Source organism: Salmo trutta, chromosome 28 (assembly GCF_901001165.1).
Source record: "Salmo trutta chromosome 28, fSalTru1.1, whole genome shotgun sequence".
In the NCBI taxonomy this organism is placed as follows: Eukaryota; Metazoa; Chordata; class Actinopteri; order Salmoniformes; family Salmonidae; genus Salmo; species Salmo trutta.
In genome coordinates, this window is record NC_042984.1 from 18,849,600 (window position 1) to 18,873,908 (window position 24,309).

Consider the following 24,309-nt stretch of genomic DNA (forward strand, 5'->3'; position numbering starts at 1 on the left):
ATATACCCTATGCTTTAATACCCTAATGCTTTAATTGTAAATGTTGTTTCAGTTAAGTAACATTTTCTTCTAACATTTTAGCAGTGTGTCCTGACTGACTGCCTGTTCTCTGCTCTGGCACAGAGGTTGCCATGAGAAAATTCTTAGCAACAGAAATAAGAAACACTGAAAAATCCTCCAATCTGTCTCTAATCTCTAATCCTTTCTTTCTGTGGCTGGGCATGAACTAGACAAGGAATCAACTGATTTGGTATGCCATATGATTGAGTGTCTTTTAATTAACTTTTGATTGAAAATATACAAAACTGCAACGATAGAGAATAAATCGACATATATGAAGTTCAAAGGAAAGAAAACTAACCCTTAGTAGGGGAAATTTAATTTAGATAAAAAATATATTTTATTTCAAAATGTAATACATGTACAACACAAATATCACACAGATATAAAAATCTATAAATTCTCTATCAATAAATGCACTGCATTTTTTAAAGGCTTCACATATTGGGCCCTGTTTAGTTCCATGGCCTTTCCCTCAAGTATAAATAGTCTCTGATAACATATTCTCCAGGATGATGAATATGGTTCTGTTATGACCGGCTTTTAGTGTTCCCTGAGTTGTGGATGGGGAGTTGTGGTTCTGGTTGCTGTGGTTTATTGTCTGGTCTTCTATCTGCGGCTCATCCTCACTGAACCAATACCTCGCATCTCTTTGCCATCATTAATCTGGAAAAAATAAAGAACATTTTAGGGGACAATGGATAAGTGAACAATTTCCACTTGGCACTGTATATCAGTACAACTCCAAGTAGCAGAAGTAACAACAACAACCGCAACAACAATATTATGATGTATAAAGTATATGACAATAATAATAATAATGATGATGATGATATAGTACAAGCTACAATAACATGGTTTATAACTAGTACATTACATAAATGTAATAATAATCTGTAATAAAGGTGTATTGAATATTGCATTATACATACATTTACATCCACTTAAAAACATGCAAACAATGAAGGTTTTCTTTTTTTTAAATAATAGACCATCCTATATTCTAAATATTTTGTTCTTCAAAAATTATATTACTTGAAAAATTAGCAGTGGGAGAAACAGGCGTCATCTTAGCACACTGAATAACACATGTAATTAAAATACATTGTAAAAAACAAAGGACTATAACTCTTGGCCTCTCAATTTGAAATTCATCAATGCGCCCCTGAGAAAATGCGCATAAAAGTTTCCTTTTATCCGCGCGCTACGAGCACATCTCGAGACAGAATATATAGCACATTATATTTATTCCTTTGACTTCGGAATGTCATTCAAAACAAATAATTGCAAAATAAGACAACAACAACGCGATAGCCGTGTGCCTAGAGTCACTAATTGATCGCGTATTTGGCTCACTTTTGGTCATGTTTTCAAAGTATTATTTTCTACGCTGACCTAAACTTTTTTCGCTTGTGCAGAATAGGATTTAAGAAATGCATAAAATTACCCGCTTTCTTTGGTTGCTCAAACAGAAGGTACAGATTGTGCGAGGCTGCTTTCGACCGCTCTCTCCTTGCGCGTAAATCGCGCCAAGACAAGGTTGTCCATCTCCATTCCCGTCTCCGAGCAGCAGGGTGTTGGCGAGGTGGGAGATATAGCTGGATGCCAAGTGAAGCGTCTCAATCTTGGAGAGCTTTCTGTCCACCGGCTCAGTGGGTATAAGAGTCCGGAGTGCAGTAAATGCCGTGTTGACGCTTTGTGTACGGTCGCGCTCCCTGGCATTGGCTGCGTTCCGCTGTTTCACTATTACAACACCGCTGCCTCCCGATTTTCTGGAAATCCTCCGACGTTTGTCAGCGGAGACGCAGCATTCATAGCTCTGATCCGAGCTACCGTCGCTCTCACTGCGGTTATCCTCGGCCTCGGACATCATACCCAGGTGTGGGTAGCTGATCATATGAGTCGCCATTGGCCGCAGCATGGCAAAGGTCATCATCGAAATGTTTTGGTTCTGGGCCTCTAAAACGATGGCCCAAGAAGAAATAAGAGGAGAAACACCAAACGAGGGACTGTTCTATGCATGCATGTTGGTGACCTAATGTAGACGAGGCCTATGTCTCTAATATGTAGGCCTAATTATAGTTTGAAGGAGTTGTTGATTTTGAAATGTCTCGTTTTCGTCAGGCCACGTGTTTGTTCAATGTCTTGAGCATCTCTCCATAGTGTACTGGCCCACCGAGCTCTTATAGCTGGATGGGAGGAGTTGTTCAAGCCATACAATGTTCAGCCTCCAATCGAGATGTAGGCTGCAGCCTGGGCTATACAGTAAAAGCGAATAGTTCATAATACATTTTTCAATTGCCTGTACTTTTTATGAGTATTTAATTGTATTTTAGTTGTATATTAAAATAAAAAATAACAGGCCTAGTAATGGTAATAACGAGAGGCTATTATTATTTATGAAAAATAAAGTATGAATATTATTATATCATAAGACCGTCATGTTAATTATTATTAAGCTATTACATGTTATTATTGCATATGCATATCACATTTTAAAGTTAGTGATTTATTTTTATTTTTTACTTTACATGATCACTAATGGGGCTTGAGAAGGGTTTACAAGTAGTTTAGACAGTTAATCTCTGAAACCAAGAACTCAAAACTCCCTTAATTATGTTAAGTGTGTCTGTCCACGAAAGATTGATAGACAGTAATGTATATGCTAAATGTGTGATCATGTTGTTGCTTGCCAAATAGTGAATGTATAACATGATAAATAATTGTTTATTTATATTTATTGATTCATTGCTTATCTCCAGAATTTATTACAAACAGAATTTTGGAGGCTTAGAATTTTGAGAGAGTAGGCCTACTGTTTCTCTCAGTTCAAACAGCTTCTGTTAGCCCATTGAATACTGGAGCTGTAGTCCATAAGGTGGAGAGGTTTTACTAACACTGCATCGCCTAAATGCCAATGTGCACCCACAGAAACACTTCAAATTTGAGTAAAACAATTGGCTAACATTGCTGACAGACAATAGGCATATAATTTCATAAAACAATATAGGCTTAACAATAATATAATATATAATTAACAATTCATCCATTTATTAATGAATAATTAACATAAATATGTACTGTATAAGCTGTCAGATGAGCTATGCCCTAGTATATCAAGGACAGAAATACAATTTTTACGCTTTTTTTGTAAAATGAAAATTCTCAATGTGACTGGGCCTCCACCTATTCATAAACAACATCACCCTCAGTAGCTAACCTACTCTCGCCCCATGCTGAGAGGGTTTTCTTGGGGGGTGGGAGAAAGTGAAGTGCTGAGTAAATAAACGTTGAGCAGATGTCCGTGGGTGAACCAGGGACACTCGTCCACTTTCTGGGTCCAGCTTTGACAGTCACCTAAGGGCAGCTTTCACAAACATGTGTCCACCACCCCCTGCCTGCCAACCAACACATCAAACCAGCACTATATTCCTCAGCTGCATCAACAATGCTAACCCACCAGACCAGACATCCAAGCCCACTTTATAAACTCTTAGAAAAAAATGTACTATCTAGAACCTAAAATGGTTCTTCGGCTGTCCCCATAGAACCTTTTGAATAACCCTTTTGGGTTCCATGAAGTACCCTTTCCAAAGAGTTTCTATATTGAACCCAAAAGGGTTTTACCTAAAACCAAAATGAGTTCTACCTGGAACCAAAAAGGGTTCTCTTATGGGGAAAGCCGAAGAACCGTTTTGAAACCTTTTTTTCTGAGAGCGTAATGAAGTACTGACTGAGGCCCTTTGAGGAGTTATTAGGAGGACAGGGCATGACAAGGACAATGACCCAAAATACTTTCTTTAGTAAGGCCTTATCGCGCCAAGTGGTGCCCTCTGTTGACCCACAATAAGTACATTTTATGTTTAAAGTTAATGTAAATTACTCCAGAAATGTCATAATATGCTGTATACAAGCATGTAAATACAGACTCTTCTCCCTACGGACATTTGAAGCAGGGAACTGTACAGGGAGAACTAATTAATGGAGTAATTTCATCTCTGTGGAAAAAATCTGTGGGAATAAATAAATATATTTTAAATATGCCGTAATTGTCAGGATGTGCAATCCAAACTAGTGTGTCACTAGCGTTACAATCTTACAGAGCCATATGGTGAAAAACCACTTGATGGTTTCATTTCAGAGAGATAAAAACAAAGAGAGTTGGACACTCCATATGTATAATCTCCCAGTAATTTATTGGATAAAAAAACACCAACGTTTCAGCATCACTGTGCCTTCTTCAGGGTCATTTCAAAGACAAAATGCTATATATCTGCCTCACTCTCAGAGAAATAAGAAGTACTGCTAGGATTTACACAGTCAAATGTAAAAAATAACTACATTTTTAATAAAGAAAAGTACAAATGATACATTTTTGACATTAATATTAAAAATAATAATAATAATGCAATTCAGTAAAATGAGATCTGAATATAAAATATTTTTATTTTACATTTTTGTCATTTAGCTGATGCTCTTATCTAGAGTGACTTACAGTAAGTGCATTCATCTTAAGATAGCTAGGTGAGACAAATATACAGACAAATATAATGTATGCAAACATCCCTTTCCAGCTATGAAATGGATATATAGTGTTGTGTACCGTCGCTCTCACTGCGGTTATCCATGACCAACATACATATTTTAGAGAGCGTCCCTCACTGAGTCTCACTGAACCCTATAGAAAGGGTCAGGCGTAGGAACATACTAAAGATGGACAAAAAGCACATTCATGTGTGGTGTGGATGTTTTCCCATGACTATGTTGTTGTTGTTGTTGCAGATAAGGCAAGACTATTTGACACATATGTCTTGCTCAAAATAACATGGCATGGGCATAGCAATTTAAGTATTTAACTACAGTAGACACCATCTACTTAGTATACGTTTTAAGCCGACTAGATTAAAAATCTGTAGATGTGTCCTTGAGCAAGTGACTTAACCCTAATTGCTCCTGTAAAAATCTCTGGATTAGACCGTCTGCTAATTGACTAAAACTGAAATGCAAGACAGAGAAGTGACTTATCTTGCACAGTTTGCAAATTTTGCTGGCTTAAAATTAAATAAAAAAAGGTTGGTTAGGAATGATTGATGGACAGATTCTAAATAAGATTCTACTCTTAGGGCAAGAACTCTTAGGGCAACATACTGTAGATCCATTGTGTTTGTCAAAATTGCTCAAGCTCAGTAAATTTGGTTGGGAATCATTGATGGACAGCAATATTCAAATTAATGTCAAGACTGAGACTGGACCATTCAGGAACACTCAACACCTATTGGAAAGCCATTCTGGTGTGCCTTTGGCATTACATTTGTGTAATTGTCCTGCTGAAAATGTTAACTATATCCCAGGGTTAGGTATTCAGAAGACTGAGGCAGGCTTCCCTCTAACTTTTCATCTGGGCTTTGATACTTTCATATTTATTTTGATCCTGACAAACTCCCCAGTCCCTTCCAGTAACAAGCATACCCATAACATGATGCTGCCATCACAATACTTGAAAATACAGAGGATCAACAACTTTGCATTCACTCCACATGACTGGCCTGTATAACAAAGTGAAAAGAAGGAAGCTTGTGTTAAAGTAACTGTCAATTGTTTCCATATTTGTATGAAACATGATCTGTAATAATTACAATATGAATGAAATATTTTTTCTTATTAAGTACAGTACCAGTCAAAAGTTTGGACACGCCTACTCATTCAAGGGTTTTTCTTTATTTTTACTATTTTCTACATTGTAGAATAACGGTGAAGACATCAAAACTATGAAAGTACACATATGGAATAATGTAGTAACCAAAAAAGTGTTAAACAAATCCAAATATATTTTATATTTGAGATTCTTCACCCTTTGCCTTGATGACAGCTTCGAACACTCTTGGCATTCTCTCAGCCAGCTTCATGAGGAATGCTTTTCCAACAGTCTTGAAGGAGTTCCCACATAAGCTGAGCTCTTGTTGGCTGCTTTTCCTTCACTCTGCAGTCCAACTCATCCCAAACCATCTCAATTGGCTTGAGGTCAGGTGATTGAGGAGGCCAGGTCATCTGATGCAGCACTCCATCACTCTCCTTCTTGATCAAATAGCCCTTACACAGCCTGGAGGTGTGATTTGGATCATTGTCCTGTTGAAAAACAAATGACAGTCCCACTAAGCACAAACCAGATGGGATGGCGTATCGCTGCAGAATGCTGTGGTAGCCATGCTGGTTAAGTGTGCCTTAAATTCTCAATAAATCAGACTGTCAACAGCAAAGCACCTCCACACCATCACACCTCCTCCTCTATGCTTCACGGTGGGAACCACACATGCGGTGATACTCCGTTCACCTACTCTGTGTCTCACAAAGACACAGCGGTTGGAACCAAAAATCTAAAATTTGGACTCATCAGACCAAAGGACAGATTTCCACTGGTCTAATGTCCATTGATTGTGTTTCTTGGCCCAAGCAAGTCTCTTCTTCGTATTGGAGTCCTTTAGTAGGGGTTTCTTTGCAGCAATTCGACCATGAAGGCCTGATTGATGCAATCTCCTCTGAACAGTTGATGTTGAGATGTGTCTGTTACTTGAACTCTGTGAAGTATTTATTTGGGCTGCAATCTGAGGTGCAGTTAACTCTAACTTAACTCTGGGTGTTCCTTTCCTGTGGCGGTCCTCATGAGAGCCAGTTTCATCATAATGCTTGATGGTTTTTGCAACTACACTTGAAGAAACGTTCAAAGTTCTTGACATTTTCCGAATTGACTTACCTTCATGTATTAAAGTAATGATAGACTGTCATCTCTCTGCTTATTTGATCTGTTCTTGCCATAATATGGACTTAGTGTTTTACCAAATAGGGCTATCTTCTGTATACCACCCCTACCTTGTCAAAACACCACTGATTGGCTCAAACGCATTAAGGAAAGAAATTCCACAAACTAACTTTTAACAAGGCACACCTGTTAATTGAAATGCATTCCAGGTGACTATCTCATGAAGCTGGTTGAGAGAATGCCAAGCGTGTGCAAAGCTGTCATCAGGGACTGGGGAGTTTGTCAGCATCAAAAGAAATACCAAAGGAGCAAAGTGTTATGTATGGTACGACGTGCTGTACGTCATACTATACGTTGTTATGGTTTACGACAGTGTGCTGCTTTACGGATGAATGGGTTGTCAGGATGAGTGGCACATGTCATTAAACGTCAGAGTGATGTACAATGTGAAACCGTGCAGACGTGTGTTCTTCTACAACTAGGCTAGATATAACATTGGCGACGAAGATGGCTGAATTCAATTTACCACCGCCGGCACCATTCCTCGCCGTGCCTGGCGAACCTCCAGTCCCGTGGAATAACTGGCTTGATAGCTTTAACACTTATATCGAAGCTATGGACCTTTCTACAATCTCCGACAAGCGGAGGACAGCACTGCTCCGTCACTGCCTTGGTACAGAGGGACAAAGGATTTTCAGAGCGCTTGGATCGGCTCCTACATTCACTGCCGCAGTCAGCCTCCTACGGAACCACTTCGCCGGGAAAGAGCGAGTGCTCCTCCGACGCTACCGGCTACGGAAGAGACACCAACGGCCGGGTGAGTCCATTCAAAGCTACGTGGCTAATCTGAGGGATTTGGCTAGCTCTTGTAACTATGGGACACTTCAGGACGAGATCATCAGGGATCAGTTGATAGAGGGGACGTTATGTGAAAAGACAAGGGAGAAACGGAAATTCGAACTGTCTCCACCAACCATGTGTCATTCAGGACATGCACTGTGCAGCTGGGTGAGGTGGGTTTGCCTTTACTGCTGGATACTGGCGCTGCGGTGTCATTGCTCAACCTTGCAACTTACTACAAGTTTTTCAGTCACCTACCACTCCAACAGCCCTCCACTGCCCTGTGTGGGTACGGTAGATCCAAGATAGACATTGTAGGCACCCTCCAGGTCCCAGTACACTACGGCACCAAGCATCTGCCATCATTCACATTTCATGTTGCAAAGCGGGGTGCCAACCTCTTGGGCCTCGACCTCTTCACAGGCTTGGGATTCACGCTGAGAGATGACAGTGGGTCAGCTATCCACCAGGTTACCTGCACATGGCAACAGAACTGGCCAACTCTGTTTGATGGACTGGGCTGCCTCACAGCCTTTACTCACAGGCCCCTAGTGAATCCGGAAGTGACCCCAGTCATGCAGCCCCTGCGGCGCATTCCCTTTGCACTGCGTGATGACGTCACAAAAGATCTCCAGGCACAGTTGGATGCAGGCATCATTGAGCCAGTCAACGCTGCCCCCTGGATTTCAAACTTAGTCATTGCAACCAAAAAGTCAGGTGGAATCCGGACCTGCGTGGATCTTCGTGCTGTGAACAAGGCCGTTGTCCCGGATAAGTACCCCTTGCCTACAGCTGAGGAGCTGACCGCACAATTCCATGGCTCCACGATCTTCACGAAGCTTGACCTTCGTCAGGGTTATCTTCAGGTACCCCTGCACGCAGCTAGCAGAGATCTCACTACCTTTGTCACACATGCTGGCGTGTTCAGATATACACGCATGCCTTTTGGACTTAACTCCGCCCCCAGCTGCTTCCAGAAGGTGATGAGCACCATCCTCGCTGGAATACCTGGGGTGGCGGTTTATCTGGATGACATCGTGGTCCACGGTCCTGACCTCCACATCCATGATTGTCGACTCCACAGAGTATTCAGCGCTCTACTGCAGAACAACCTGACCCTTAACGGTGGAAAGTGCACCTTTGCAGCTCCAGCCGTCGAGTTTGTGGGGTTCCGCCTGTCGGCCAAAGGCATTGCCCCACTCATGTCGAACATTGAAGCCGTCCACAGGATCCCGGAACCGACCTCAGCCTCTCAGGTGGCGTCATTCTTGGGCATGACAGCCTACTACCTCCGGTTTCTGCCCCACTACTCCCAGACCACAGCGCCCCTTCGCCAGCTCCTCAAGAAGGATGAGCCATGGGCCTGGACGGCAGCCTGCTCAGACGCGGTCCGCTCACTGAAGAGCCAGCTCTCCACAGCCCCAGTCTTGGCTCACTTTGACCCCGTCTGCCCCACCATTGTCACATGTGACGCCTCAGCTGGAGCACTAGGAGCTGTCCTCTCACAGCTCCAGAATGGCATTGAGAGGCCCGTCGCCTTCGCCTCAAGGGCCCTGAGCCCCACAGAACAACGGTACTCTGTGGGCGAACGAGAAGCACTGGCCTGTGTCTGGGCGTGCGAAAGGTGGCACCTCTACCTCTATGGCCGTCTGTTCACGCTCCGAACCGACCACCAGTCCCTCACAACGCTACTGTCGGCATCAGGAACTGGCCACAAGCCACTTCGGCTGCACAGATGGGCCGACCGCCTCAGACAGTACGACTATCAACTGAAGTTCACTCCAGGGAGGGATAACGTGGTGGCAGACCTCCTCTCACGCTCCTTTGACGCTCCTACTCCGACCGTCTTGCCAGACGACAATGAAACAGACCTCGTACAAATGCTTTACGCTCCTCTTCAGTCAGTCGTCTCACTGGAAGAGCTGAAGCAAGCATCGGAACAGGATCCCACACTGTCTACCCTGCGCACCTACATACGCACTGGATGGCCAGCACACGTGCCGGAAGAGCTTGCGACTTTCGCCAGGGTGAAGCACGAACTGTCTTGCTGGGAAGAAGTCTGTGTCTCTCGAGGGTTTTGCACTGTGGTCCCAAGTGGTCTGCGTGCGCGTGTTCTATCCATGGCGCACGAGGGGCACTTGGGCATAGTGAAGGTCAAACAGAGATGTCGAGACCTTGTGTGGTGGCCAGGCATCGACCACGACATTGAAGCCCTGGTCAGGGATTGTGCTGCATGCCTCCTCAGTGGGAAAACAGGACAGTCCGCCCCACCCCCCCTGCAGCCTCTCGCATGGCCGTCCCGCCCCTGGGAGCACATCCAACTGGACATCTGTGGCGAGATCCATGGTCACGCAGTCCCTCACCATCAGCGCTTCCTGGTGGTGGTGTATGACCTCCACTCTAAGTGGCCAGAAGTGGTTCCTGTCGGAACTGTCACAGCACAGGCCATCGTGGACATCCTAGACAGCCTGTTCACAAGGTGGGGCCTGCCCCTCACCCTTACCACGGACAATGGGCCCCAGCTAATCTCTGCCGAGTTCTCCTCATATCTCAGCAACAAGGGAATCAAACACATCCGCACGGCCTACTACAACCCACAAGCTAACGGAGGGGTGGAACGCTTCAACCAAACGCTGAAGAATGGCATCAGAGCGCACCTGGTCCAGGGGTGCACGTTCCAAACTGCTTTGAATCAAACGCTAATGCACTACAGAGCAAGCAAACACACAACAACACAGGCCTCCCCGGCATCTCTCATGCTAGGTCGTGAGATGGAACTGCCACTGGACAGACTCAGAACACAGAGAGTTGCAGAACCGGCGACTAGGTGCACCCAAGAAAAACAGGCAGTGACTAGGCACCAAAGAGAAATGAAACAGCGTTTCGACAAGGCACACAGGGTGAAGAAGTCGATCATCCAAGTGTCTGACTGGGTCCGAGCCCGACGGCCTCAGCGGTGCAACAAAATGGCCTCATTCTGGTCGGACCCCCTGCAGGTCAGTCGACAACTGGGGCCCGCCACATTCATGTTGAGCAATGGATCACGCTGGCACGCCAGCCGCCTCAGGAAAGTCCCTGCTCCTCAAGGAATACGAATGCACACAGAACAGACACGCAGGCCAGAGACGCCACCGGATGGACCTCCCCCACCACTACCACCCGAGCCCCAGCCTCTGTGGGCTCCCCAAGGGCCAGAGCCACAAGCGGTGGCGGTTGAAGAAAGGCCTATGCGGGCACGAACTCGCCCTGCTCATCTGGGGGACTACTTAACCTCTTTTCATTCTTAGGCTCCGATAGGGGTCTTAGTCAACCTCCAGGTTAATGGACTGAACTGGTTAGTTTGGAGGGTCCTTCCGTTTTAAAGGTTAATGTTTTATTTCTTACAGTTATCACTCTAGGTTCTTGCCCTATGGACATTTTATATATGGTACCAGTCCCTGGTTTTGGAAAGGGGGGGGAAATGTTATGTATGGTACGACGTGCTGTACGTCATACTATACGTTGTTATGGTTTACGACAGTGTGCTGCTTTACGGATGAATGGGTTGTCAGGATGAGTGGCACATGTCATTAAACGTCAGAGTGATGTACAATGTGAAACCGTGCAGACGTGTGTTCTTCTACAACTAGGCTAGATATAACACAAAGCCCTGGTAAAAAGTGAGAGGAAACCCTGCCTCAGTCTTCCCGAATACCTAACCCTGGGATAGAGTTGTATTTTCCAGCGGGACACTACCACTATGTTGCTGTTACTACCACTATGCTGCTGTTCATTGATTGCCATTACCATTAGTATCTAACTATTCATCCTGCTACTGGTCACTATTACTCCTGTTTACATGTCTATAATGACTTTGTGATTTTGCAATTGCAAATGTTTGTAGGCTTATGTAGCCAAATTGTATTTATTATCGTACGGTATCCATTTGTATTTTTTGTATGCTATTTTAATATATGAGTATTAACCAATGATATCAAGCCATACCCGGCCATGATTACAGACACCTGTGTGTCTTTTGACACTGTATAAATGAGTCATCCTGCAGTGTTTGTCATTATTCTCTGAAGAAGACAGCTTGTCTGTCGAAATGTTGGACATAAATATTTTTGTATCTGAGCTCCTAGAGTGTGCGGATCTCCTTTATTTTTTTTTTTACATGTATATATTACCATTAGTATATTACCATAAATATTTAAATATTCCTGATACCAGTTACTTTTCAGCCCTGTTTACATGTATATCCACCTATCACTTCTAAACTAACACTCTAGCACACACACCCACCACTTATTCTGTTGTCATACTGTTAAATATATTACTATTATTTATCCTGTTACCAGTCACTTTCTCCTAAATCCCTGCCTACATGTACATCTCTACCTCAAATACTCCAGTATAACTACATATTGTAGATTTGGTACTGACACTAACAATGTATATAGCTTCCTCTTATTTCTCGTGTTTAAAAAAAAAAGTATTAGTTATACTATTTTGATATTGAATTCTGCACTGTTGGGTAGGGCTTGCATGTTAAGAATTTCACTGTACTTGTGCATGTGACAAGTTAAACTTGAATTACACAAATTGTAATGCCAAAGACACACCAGAATGGCTTTCCAAGAGGTGTTGAGTGTTCCTGACTGGTCCATTTGCTTGAAAATCAGAGACAAGGTTTGAATATTGCTGTCCATCAATGATTCCCAACCAAATGTACTGAGCTTGAGCAATTTTGACAAACACAATGGATCTACAGTATGTTGCCCTAAGAGTAGAATCTTATTCAAAACGATTTTGAGCTGTAACAGCTGCCAAAGGTGCTTCCACCAAGTATTAACTCTGGGGTGTGAAGACATTCACAATAAAGACATCTTTGTTTATAAAATTTGTATTAATTAGGATTTAAAAAATAATTTCTCTTTCACTTGAAAGATCAGTAGAAAAAAATTAAAGACTCCTGTTTGGAGTTGGGTACTGGGAGGAATATATAAATGATATAGGGTTCTTAGGTTGCGTTTTTACATGGAGCCCGAATCTGATATTTTGCCCCAAACTGGTCTGACCAATCAGATCAAATCTTTTGGGCAAAAGATAAGAATTGCGGCTGTGAGGTCATGTTTTTATTTCACAACTGGACTGAATCATGTTGCAGACTCACCAGTGATGAAGAGCCAGCCATAAACATATATCCAAAGAAATGTGTTCTCTCTCTGCATACTATGTTTTCATTCAAAATGAACTGTTAGCTACTCAGTAGCAGCAACAGATAGAGCAAGAATGTGATCACTATGCAACTTTGTCTCCAAATAAAACACGTCCACGTTCTTTGAATGGTGGGAAAGTAACCGAACAAAAAAGGTTGTAAAGCAAAAAGAAGCAGTCGAGTGGACACAACGGTACTGCTAAACTTGGAAGAGAAATTGCCAACCAGAGTACAGCTAGGAATGCTAAGCTATCATGTTAGAGAATATGTGCGATCTCCAGTTCTGTGATTTAAGTGCCCAAGGACGGGGCATGTTGCTAATGTGTTCAAAGGTAAAATTAGATGTGCAAGGTGTGGTGGGGATCATGAGTGTGGAAAATGTGGATATAATACTGAAGTTAAATGTTGCAACTGTGATGGTTAGCATAGTGCAGCATACGTTTAAAAAAAATGGAAGCGCAGAGGTACAAACAAATAATGTATCATATGCAGAGGCTGTTTGGGCAGTGAACAAGCCTTTTGATCTAAACGCGCTAAGATTTACATATTGGCCTCAGCCTAGTGTCAATGTGACATGAGCGTAAATGCTTGGTTACAGAGAAATCCATAGTTGTAAATCGTACAGACTTCATAGCCTTCTTGTATAGAGCAATCAATATGGGCCATATGAAAAAAAGGACTACACAAATAATGGAAGTAGTGAATGCTGCCCAAGAAATACAGAACATTACTGAAGTTTTAGTACCCTTGATACATTGGATGTAGAATCATAATCCAAATGATCATCAGGAACAGAAGTACACTAAAACTTCTCCCTGTAAATGTATAGCATTATACAGGCACCACAGTTGCCAATTTAATGCTGTAATATTGTTTACAGTACTATTTTCCTTACTGTAAAAAATAATACAGCATTCCTGCTGTAAATTTACAGCAAGGATGCTGTAATATGTTTTACAGTAAGGAAAAATCATACTGTAAACTATATTACAGCATCACTGCTGTAAAGCAAAATTACAGTATTTAACTGGCAACTGTGGTGCCAGTATAATGCTGTAAATTTACAGGGAAATACCTACAGTAATATACAATTATTTTACAGTACTAAGCAGCATTGCAGGTTGTTTTAAGACAGCTCCCTGAAATGTAATATTGTAAGAAAAACAATACGTGTACAAATAAATATATTTATTCAAATTCATAACATGAATTGCACTTTAACCACAAAGAACAACATTTGAAAAGAGCAACATTACAACTCCAGATAGTAGGGGAGAGAAAGAGACAGCGATAGTGATAAGAACATTGACAAATACTGGTCAATAATGTACTTCACCATACACAAACCAAGACATCAGAATAGGTCACTCTTGAAAATACAGGATTATGTAAAAAATAATATATATATATATATATATATATTACATAATCCTGTATTTTCAAGAGATATATATATATATATATATTCTAAACAGATCTATGAAAAATAGTAAAACAGTTTAAAAAGGGAGACATTTTCACCAAAAACTATAACAAGAACTGCTTGCCTGCCTGTCTTTGAGAGAGAAATGAGAGAGAGAGAAAGGGGCTGAGAGAGAAGGATGATAGAGAGGAGCGAGCATGGGTAGACTGGAGCCAGAGAAGCACACTACCGCAAGCCAACACAGGCTCTGGGATGGCGCAAGCAGATCATTTGCTGACCCAAACCACATGGCAGGATTTCTGAGAGAATGAGGGATGCAAACAAGTCTTGAATAAATCTCGGTGGCGGGCAGATTATCACCCCAACCTTTGAAACTCCGATCCTCCTTAGCTCTGATACATCAACTAGGACAAACATGGAAATTGAAAGAATAGAAAGAGAGATTGCTATCACTACTATTACTCACTGGGTAAAAAGGCAGATGACAACTGACAAATAAAATTTGTGTTCATCAGGTGTGTGTGTTTGTGTACTTATCATGTTGGAGTTTTTCCACTCAAACTCCTTTAGGTCTGCGAGAAAGCGCGTAACACGTGGGTCAATTGGCAATGGCTTCCTCTGAATAACCTTTCCGGTTTTGCGGCTCACTCCTGCTTTCGCTGTGCATTTGGTTCCTTAACATAGAATATATATTAAAATCAGTTGAGGCATTGAAAAAAATAACAGTAAGAAATATAATTGCAATGTAACTAACAGATGCTAAATGTAACATCCATGAATGTTCAATGCTTACCTCTATCAGCTCCAAGGTTGCAGAGGCCGACTCCTGGTATTCTATGTTAAATACATAGAAAGTGCTGAGGAGCACAGAGGGCAGCAGCAAAGTTGGACTCACGGTCCATAACACAGACAGACCACTCTCCCCTCGATCGACAGCATCCATTTTGAGGAACCCAATAGAGTATTTCCTGAAATACAAAGTAAGGGTTTTAGTGACTTACTAGACATCTCTAGATAGCTACCACAATACTATATCTATATATCTATATATCTATATATCTATATATATATATCTATATATATATATATATATATATATATATATATATTTCTGTTCCACCTTAAATCAAATAAATGTATTACCAAGCATGATCAGCCTTGGTGTGTCTGGCAATGGAATTTGCGCCTCGACATCAACTTGAGTTGAAGTGACCTAAAATCACAAAACATAAAAAATATTCAAATCATGTGTAAAAATAGTACAGTATAAACAATTAATCATATAAACTTTATAAGTGTAAAAACACTATTCCTTACATCTGCCAAGAGGAACAGAGACTCGTTCATCAACAAACGAATGGCAGCAGTGGCTGTTAGATTGTCACTGCCTTTGACGTAACCGTCGATTTCATTCAGCAGGCACTGGATCCCTCTCCTCAACTTGCTCTTTTGACCTTTAAAAAAGTTGACAATTCTCTTACCCTTGTTCAGGAGAGCTTAAGTCAGGCGACTGTCTATCACGATGCCAGTAAGGGTATTGAAGTGGTCGCATAGTCATAACTTGGTGAAAAGGAAAGGCGACTGTTCCTGGAGGTCACTGATGCTTGGAGGAGGACAAGTGTACTATCCATTGTTACAGATCCTATCCATTCTTCATTTTCTTAAAAAAATAAATAATAAATGTTAGGCTATGCGCTGCACTCCATACCAGCACAAGAGGACAAACAATTTACAGAAACATTTGTATATTTTTGTACTTGTCATTTCCGTCCCTTTTATTGCATATGACTAGCTCCATCATAGCATAAACCATTTATTTTGAGGGCAAACAAACTAACTATTTTCAGAACCTTTTTAACCGTGTGTGTGTGTATTTGCACTCTTAGAAAAAAGGGTTTCGAAAGGGTTCTTTAGCTGTCCCCCATAAGATAACCCTTGTTGGTTCCAGGTAGAACCGTTTTGAGTTCCATGTAGAACCCTCTGTGGAAAGGGTTCTACATAGAACCCAGAAGAGTTCTACCTGGAACCAATGGGTTATACATGTACCTGGAATCAAAAAGGGATCGTCAAAGGGTTTTCTTATGGGGACAGCCAAATAACCATTTTAGGTTCTAGATAGCACCTTTTTTCATAACAATCACATAAATATGTTACATTTATCAATCATGATCTCACCTTTTTGGTTGAAGGACTGAAGCAATTTCAGGCACTATATTGGCATCAAACGGTATTTTATGTCCTCCGGCTGAACATATTCAAGGTTGTTAATATTCTCCACTCCAACATTTGCCCTCAGATGCTCCGACAAAGATCTCACCATCTCGGTCTCCAACTCGGGCAATTGGTGTTTAATTGCATCTTGAAGACCCTCCATGCCTACACTGGTTTAAGGAGAACACACTGAGTGATGCAGGGAAACAGAGAAACCTGACACTTTATAAATTGGTAGTGGGTAATAATTACTCAGATTATCTTCATTAACACACACATAATTAATCTGAGAATCTGGTATAAAATGAACCAGAGATCAACCACTGACACGGACTGATACACCCCAACAATTAAATGGACCTGTGATCAGAATCAGTGAGATCTTTCCAAATGTGTATCCGTCATCATTTTCCAGCATTACAATAAGGCCTTTAGTGTATGTTGTTACTTTGTATACAATTTTAGACACCTCTGCAGTGCTTTGCGAACCCTTTTGACTGTCCAGCTCCCTGAATGGCGTTGTTATATAACTGCTCCTCAAATTAATTCATGACACCAACAATGTCAATGCTATGTGGAAACAATTGGCCGCTGCATAAGTAAGATTGGAGTAACTGGTGGCTCTCAGACAAGTTTTCTGGCACACTCCTTGAAGTAGGAGTGCTTGCTCTCAAACCTCAGTGTCCACAAACGAATGAGTCGCCCAAATTGCTGGATGAGGTCGGGGTAGGATAACAAGTAGTGATGCTTTGGTGCAAGGGCACTCTCTCCCACAAGCAAAACTGTAGTTCGCAACATTTGTTTTTTTACGAGCAATGAATGCTTTAATATTTAGGAAGCAGAAATTGCAGGACTTACACCTGTAAATTCCCAATAGTTACTTCCAGCCAGCCTGAAATATGAAAATGAACTACCCCCAGCCACCAAATTGCATGCACACACCAAAAGAGCTATATGTTACTATGCAACTCATGCCAACCACACAATAATTATAGACTACAAGGCAAAATAAAATAGTCTGTGCCTGATGTTTCAGATATAATTATTTTATTTAACTTTGCCTAATTAATAGTTGGATAAGAATCACTTCTGAAAGATTAGCAAAAGCACGAGGAAAATTAAACTCACGCGGGAAAATGCCACGACCATCTCCCTGGATAATGGCTGCTAGCAAGCTAACCACACAATCTGAAGAAAATGAAAATAAAATATAACTTTAATATCCTGCAGGGTAAAATATCAGTCTGTGCCTGTTGTTGCCGAATTGATTCCTTTAATGGACTAATAAGGATAACAAAAGCATAGGGGGAATATTCCACTACACTTTTGCTAAATCACACGCACCCGGAGACTGCATAGAGCTAAAGTTAACCAGAGATATTTAGTGAAGTGTCCAATGGAGTTCGCCATCTCTGAGCTATAGCTAACGTTAGCAAGCACCTGTCATCTGAGAGCTTCCATTCCCCTCATTCCAACTACAGAATCACCCCAAAAGTATACATCCCAAGACAAAACGTCAGTCCGTGCCTGCTGACAAACTAAAGGTGTATTCGACATAGGTAAACTCTGTATTTTTGTCCGGTGAAGCCTACGACCACTTTGCCACTAATAGCGTTAGCACCATGTCACCCATGTCATGCATCCACCGGTTAAGTAGCCTATCCAAAGAAACACACATATGGATTTCTGCACGTTGTTAATACTGACATGACTCGCTCTATAGCTACAATATCACTGATTATTTTACCCACAAGAAAGATCAACGCAACAGACCGACATGTCAATTTGGCTATAGTAACGTTATACGGTTAGCTAACCCAATCCAAACGAATTAACGTTAGTAGCTTAGTTAAGAAAACCTGCAGTAGGTATATGGAATTAGTACATACCTAGCAGCTGCTCAAAAATATTTAGGCGACTTTTCCACGAAAATACAAAATAAAATAGCTCGAGTAGAACAGAAAGCACATTTCCTCATGAGTCTCCCTCACAGACCGTTTGTACCGGAGCATCGCATTAGTGGAAATCAAGTCTGTTCTCAGGGCAGGCATGGTTGTACATAGAGTCGGGGACATTGTTAGCATTTTACCTTTACCTAATCATCCTAACCTGCTGCGTTAATTATCGTAGCCTTCTAAGAAAAGGAACTTCTGCTAGTCAAAACTGGCAGACCTGCCATGAGAACAGTCTTGGTTTCAACTATGAGATACAACTCACTTTTCTCTCACACTCACACACCACAGACCGTTTGGCACCGCCCACTACAGCACTGTTCGGGTACTACTGTAAAGAAATACAGTAAGTTAGAGTACTTTTTACAGGAGACTTACAATTACAGTTAATAACAGTATTTTTCAGCATTTTACCCATAATGCTGTGCAATCTACAGCATTAATGCTGTAAAACACATTTAAGGTATTTACTGTGCATTCCACAGTGTTTTACTGTTGAAATTACAGAAAAGTCTTACAGTGTAGTTGTATTATGGTTTTTATCATCCTTCAATGGAGTGCTAGAAGCCTTATTGTCAATGGTCAAGAGTTTAAGAAATGTTTAATTGATTTAGAGATGAAACCTGATGTGATATGTGTTCAAGAAACGTGGCTTAGATCACATCTTGATTATACTATTCCTGGTTATTGTTTATACAGGTCTGATAGAACAACTGGTCAGGGTGGAGGATGCGCTACGTTCATAAAATAAGTTTTTTCATATCGTAAAATATCTGTTCCACCTGAATATGAATGTGTGATTGTTGAAATCTACCGTACAGGTGGTAATATTAAGCTGTTAAATTTCTACAATCCTTGTTGACAACCATCTGTAGCGATGTTTGATGAAATATCAGGATACTTGGGGACTTTGCCTCCGGAAATTCTATTTAATTTCCAAAGGAAGAGAGCTTTGGTGTGTAGGGTCGTTAAGTCTGCCAAGAGAAATGCATGGAGACAGTTCTGTTCTACAATAGGCAGGGGTACAGGACTGGGAGATGTTTGGTCAAAGTGGAAGAAGCAGGACTCTATTTCCGGTTTTGGTTGATGGTATGAACTGTAGCTCAGTAAAATCCATCAAATTGTTACATGTTGCGTTTATATTTTTTTCAGTATACATAGTGGGATTACATTGAACAAAGTGTACAAGAAATGCAAGAGTGAGATTTTAAATGCTCGTACTAACGTGCATAAGAAAATTAATATTGTTGACTCTTCCTTGGATGCTGATTTTACATTGCCTGAGATGCAATTAGCTCTAATAGGCTGTGGATATACAGCCCTGGGCCATGATAAATTGTCTTATCTAATGTTAAGCATCGTCCTGATGAGGTTATAAATATTCACCTGGGATTATTTAATAAAATCTGGAGTGCAAGGGTTATTTATACATTCTGGATGGAAACGTGCAGTTCTATTATCTTTTGTAACGCCTGGGAAGTATCCTTCATGTGCTGGTAGTTCTAGACCAATGGCACTGACCTCTAACCCATATAAACTGATGGAAAAGATGATTGTCAACAGACTGTCCTATTTCCTGGAACAATTGAGTCAACGTCAAAGTGGATTCCTTAAAGGTAGATCAATCTTGGTTCATGCATTAGTAAAGGTGAAGAATGAAGTGGAATAAACTCTGGTCATGAAAGAAGTAATTGTCACACACTGATCTGTGTCACGTCTTTGTGATTGTCTCCACCCCCCAGGTGTCGCCCATCTTCCCCATTATCCTGTGTATTTATACCTGTGTTCTCTGTTTGTCTGTTGCCAGTTCGTTTTGTTTCGTGAAGCCAGTGGTTTTCCCTCTGGTCCTGTCTCGCAATTGTTCCTGGTTTCCCAGTTTTGACCTTTTCCGCCTGCCTGCCGTCCTGTACCTTTGCCCCACCTATCTGGATTACTGACCCCTGTCTGCTCTTGACCTGTCTTTTCCCTGCCCCTGTTGGATTAATAAACTGTTGTTAATTTGACGTTGTCTGCATCTGGGTCTTACCTTGAAACACGATAGTAATGGCTACTGTCTTTTTTTTACATAAAAAAAACCTATGACACTATGTGGAGAGAAGGCCTACTGATTAAGATGGCAAGACTGGGTATTGGTGGGTATTTACCTGATGATTATGGAGTTGATAATGGTATTCCTCAAGGCAGTGCTCAGTCCTATTCTGTTCAACCTTATGATTAACAATGTGTTTAGCCATGTGGGTGGGGCATTGGGGTTTCCTTATATGGATGATGGAGCTTTTTGGAAGAGGGAAAGGTTTGTCTCTCATGAGATCAAATCAATTCAACAAGCTACTGTAGATTGGCTGTTGAAAGACGGTCGATTGACTGCAGATTAAGATTATCAGTGTTGAAGTCTTGCTGTATGTTCTTCTCAAAGAAGAAAGTTGTTGATAATAAACAGTTGTTTTTGTATCAGGGTTCGTACAGACAGTGGCAAGTCAAATTCAAGGACTTTCAAGTACTTTTTCAAGCACTAATATTTATTTTCAAGAACCATCAATTTGTAACAGTTCATATTATGCAATTGTTTCTAGTCACCACGAGATGGCAGTACATCGCCACAACCTCATGTGGCTCTTCAGGGCCGATTCATGCTGGCAATGTCAAAGTTTGACACATTTCTTGGCACGTTACACAATGCCGGTTGGTTAGGTACAGTTATGTAGTGGTAAAAAAAGTTGGGTAAACTATACTGAACAAAAATATAAAACACAACATGCAACATCTTGGTCCCATGTTTTATGAGCTGAAATAAAATATCTCAGAAATGTTCCATAAGCACAAAAGGCAGACTTGAATCTACATTTCCCGTCATTTTAGCTATCAATGTGACGTTAGGCGGTGCCTAATCAGTCAGTTCTGTACCTGATTGGCTAAGTGGCAGTGTTGGTGGAATGAGCGAGCTCGCCTGGAAACCACAGCGCGAAGCGTGAGGAAATAAAACTCGGTACTCTGCCTGGAAATTAATTTGCAAGACCAATACGTTTTATAATATTTTTCATAAAAATATTTGATCATTATCTATTCTCCTCTCATTTTATTTCAAGTACTTTTCAAGTACCAACTTGAGAAAATCTCAGATTTTCAAGGTATTCACGTACGTGAATATTAGAGTGCGAAATGTAAGCACTTTAAGCACCTCAAGCACCTTGTGTGAACCCTGTTGTACAGACAGCCTATGTGTAGGGTTTTACATTCAAATATTTGGGTCTATGGTTCAACAAGAGATATACATGGAAAGAGCATGTAATAAATGTTGAAACAAAGTGTAAGAAGTTGTTAAATCTTCTGTGCTCGGTCTTTGGTTGTGAATGGGGTGCTGATAGATACTGTACATTAAGCCATGTAGTGTATATATAGAGCTCTGGTCAGAATGGCAATTGATTATGGATACATAGTTTATTGAACAGTGGTGAAGACTTGGCTTCAGAGGCTGGACAGGATCCAATATAGATCTTTAAGGATATGTATTGGTGCATTTAAATCAACACCTGAAAGTGCATTATTAGTAGAGGCAGGGAGATGCCTTAGGACATACCCCATAAAAAATTGTCGTTAGCACTTTACAGAGTAGGCATTCCCTTACGGAAATATGCAAATACATGCTAGAACAAGCAAATAGGATCTCACTAGCTCGTGCTTGGCTCTGCCCACCTCCTTGCTTGTTCTGCCCACTATGAGTAATTTGCTCCCATTGGAGACGACAGGCTCTGGTCTAACTTTTTTATTTATTTAAAAAAATGTTTGACAGCCTTGAGTTCACATTTCTTAATGTTAAGATATAGACAAGACGCTTTGGAAAAGGATTGTATCACATTGATCGATATGAGAATTTGGTTAGCATCTTTCAGAATAAGTGTAGTATTGTCAGCCAGCTGGCTTATAATATTTTCTTTACCAGCTATGGAAATACCTTGTACAGGACTATTATTTAAAGAATTTGTAAGAAGTTGGGTGATTAATAAAAACAAGTACGGAGAGATAGGAAAACCTTGCCTAATTCCTCTCTTTAACTCAAATCTAGGTGAGGTGCCATATTTCAATTTGATAGAGCTGTTACCATTTGTATAGTCTTAATAGCCTTACAGAAAAAATCCTCAAAGCCAAGTCTCTCAAGGGAGTGGAAGAGGAACTGATGTGTCAAAAGCTTTATAAAAATCAAAAAATAATATGAAGCTATCTTTGGTTATTCGGTCTGAGTAGTCAAGTATGTCTAATACTAGTCTGACATTGTTAGACATATGTCTGTTCCTCATAAAGCCAGACTGTGTTTCATCAATGATCAGGCTCTGGTCTAACTGTTATAAAGATCTTTGACGTAGGGCCGTATTCTGACTTTAGATCCGTGTGGTTAGCTCAAGTTTGTGTGCAAATCTGACGTCAATAAATTACTTTTGACTTTTACAATGTCTTTCGTTGTAGCATAATCATTTAACTTAAAATAACTATTAGAGCTTCTAATTATGTTAATAAAAAATGTAGACCTCTTAAAGATGCACTATGCAGAAATCGCTCTGCCATTTCCTGGTTGCTAAAATTTAAATATTCAGTTTATGTGACAAAACAAGCAAGTATAGCGTAGATAATCATTGTACCATCTAAATCGCTGTGAAATATATTTACCATAACCAAAAATATTGTATTTTAAGCTTTTTGAAGCTGGTGTACAAAACCGAAAGTAAAAGCGAAAACAAAACTTAAGAACAGGAAGCATAGAAATAACGCACATCTACTGCTTCTTAGACTTGCTTTCAATGAAAATTACAGATCTTTAACACATTTCTATATGCATTTTGTCAGGTTGCACAAAAAAAGTTACATATTGCAGCTTTAAGGAATCTTACTTCTTTATTTCTATTTTGTGTTACATCTCCACCTACTTGTCAGTACTTGCACTGCACATATACAGTTGCAAACACTGACAAACACTTAACAATCAACTCTCTTATGGTTTGATCTATGCAGAACTAGGCCACATTTTTACCGGTATTGTACCCATAAGGCTCTGAACTTTGCTCTCGTCTAGTACAGGAGGGATTGGTCGTATGATAACTTCAATTGGCACGTTATTAACTTCCTCGACGTTGTCCGTTGTTTGTATTAATGTCCATTATATTAGGCTATGAGAGATGCTCAACTGTTAGGTAAAAATGTGTGGTTTCCATTGCTCCCATTCTTCAAGATCGAAACGTTTAGTTAGCGCAGAGATATTAAAAAAATTAGGAGATAGGAATCCCATCGTGCAGGGACGTAAAACGCCACACCCAGCAGACTGCCGAAAAATCGCATTCACGTTGTCATACTGCCTCATGCGGTTGCTAAGCTAATCATCACGCATTCCCTTCTCAAAGTCAGGGTATGAGTCATATCAAATGTATTTATATAGCCCTTATTACATCAGCTGATATCACAAAGTGCTGTACAGAAACCCAGTCTAAAACCCCAAACAGCAAGCAATGCAGGTGTAGAAGCACGGTGGCTAAAAAATTCCCTAGAAAGGCCAAAACCTAGGAAGAAACCTAGAGAGGAACCAGGCTATGAGGGGTGCCCGTCGAGAAACCTGCCTATTTTCCCCGAAAGTAAGTAATGTCACGATTCCAAAGCTATACTATATTACAGAGAACAATTGAATTATCTCACATCTCGGAAACTATTTGTAATGTTGTACTACTTGTTGACTAAATCCATGCTAATGTTGGGTTTTTCAGCTAATGCGCCTTGTCCCAAAATTATCCAGAATACACTGCGCGGCCCATTGACGACGCATGGGCAACGTAAACAATGGGCGCTAACACGAGTCCAATGGACTCTCCCATCTACTAGAAAG

The 24,309-nt window shown here is 40.9% G+C and overlaps 1 protein-coding gene and 1 long non-coding RNA gene across 5 annotated transcripts; both read right to left on the bottom strand.

Moving 5' to 3' along the window:
* Positions 1 to 378: 378 nt before the first annotated feature.
* Positions 379 to 2,380, bottom strand: LOC115166417 (transcription factor 15-like). Its single transcript, XM_029720318.1, has 2 exons — positions 1,508 to 2,380; positions 379 to 726 (listed from the first exon to the last, which is right to left on the bottom strand). Exons 1-2 carry the CDS (start codon positions 1,994 to 1,996, stop codon positions 670 to 672), a joined length of 546 nt encoding a protein of 181 aa, XP_029576178.1. The 5' UTR covers positions 1,997 to 2,380; the 3' UTR covers positions 379 to 669.
* Positions 2,381 to 14,030: 11,650 nt separating this feature from the next.
* LOC115165681 (uncharacterized) lies at positions 14,031 to 18,708 on the bottom strand. Of its 4 annotated transcripts, none has more exons than XR_003870221.1 (7): positions 18,381 to 18,708; positions 17,620 to 17,679; positions 16,456 to 16,656; positions 15,598 to 15,940; positions 15,424 to 15,493; positions 15,074 to 15,248; positions 14,031 to 14,954 (listed from the first exon to the last, which is right to left on the bottom strand). It is a non-coding gene; the product is annotated as an uncharacterized LOC115165681 (long non-coding RNA). The 4 variants fall into 4 exon arrangements; XR_003870220.1 differs by having other exon boundaries at positions 16,456 to 16,661; XR_003870222.1 differs by lacking the exon at positions 17,620 to 17,679 and having other exon boundaries at positions 18,381 to 18,707.
* Between the last annotated feature and the right edge of the window lie 5,601 nt (positions 18,709 to 24,309).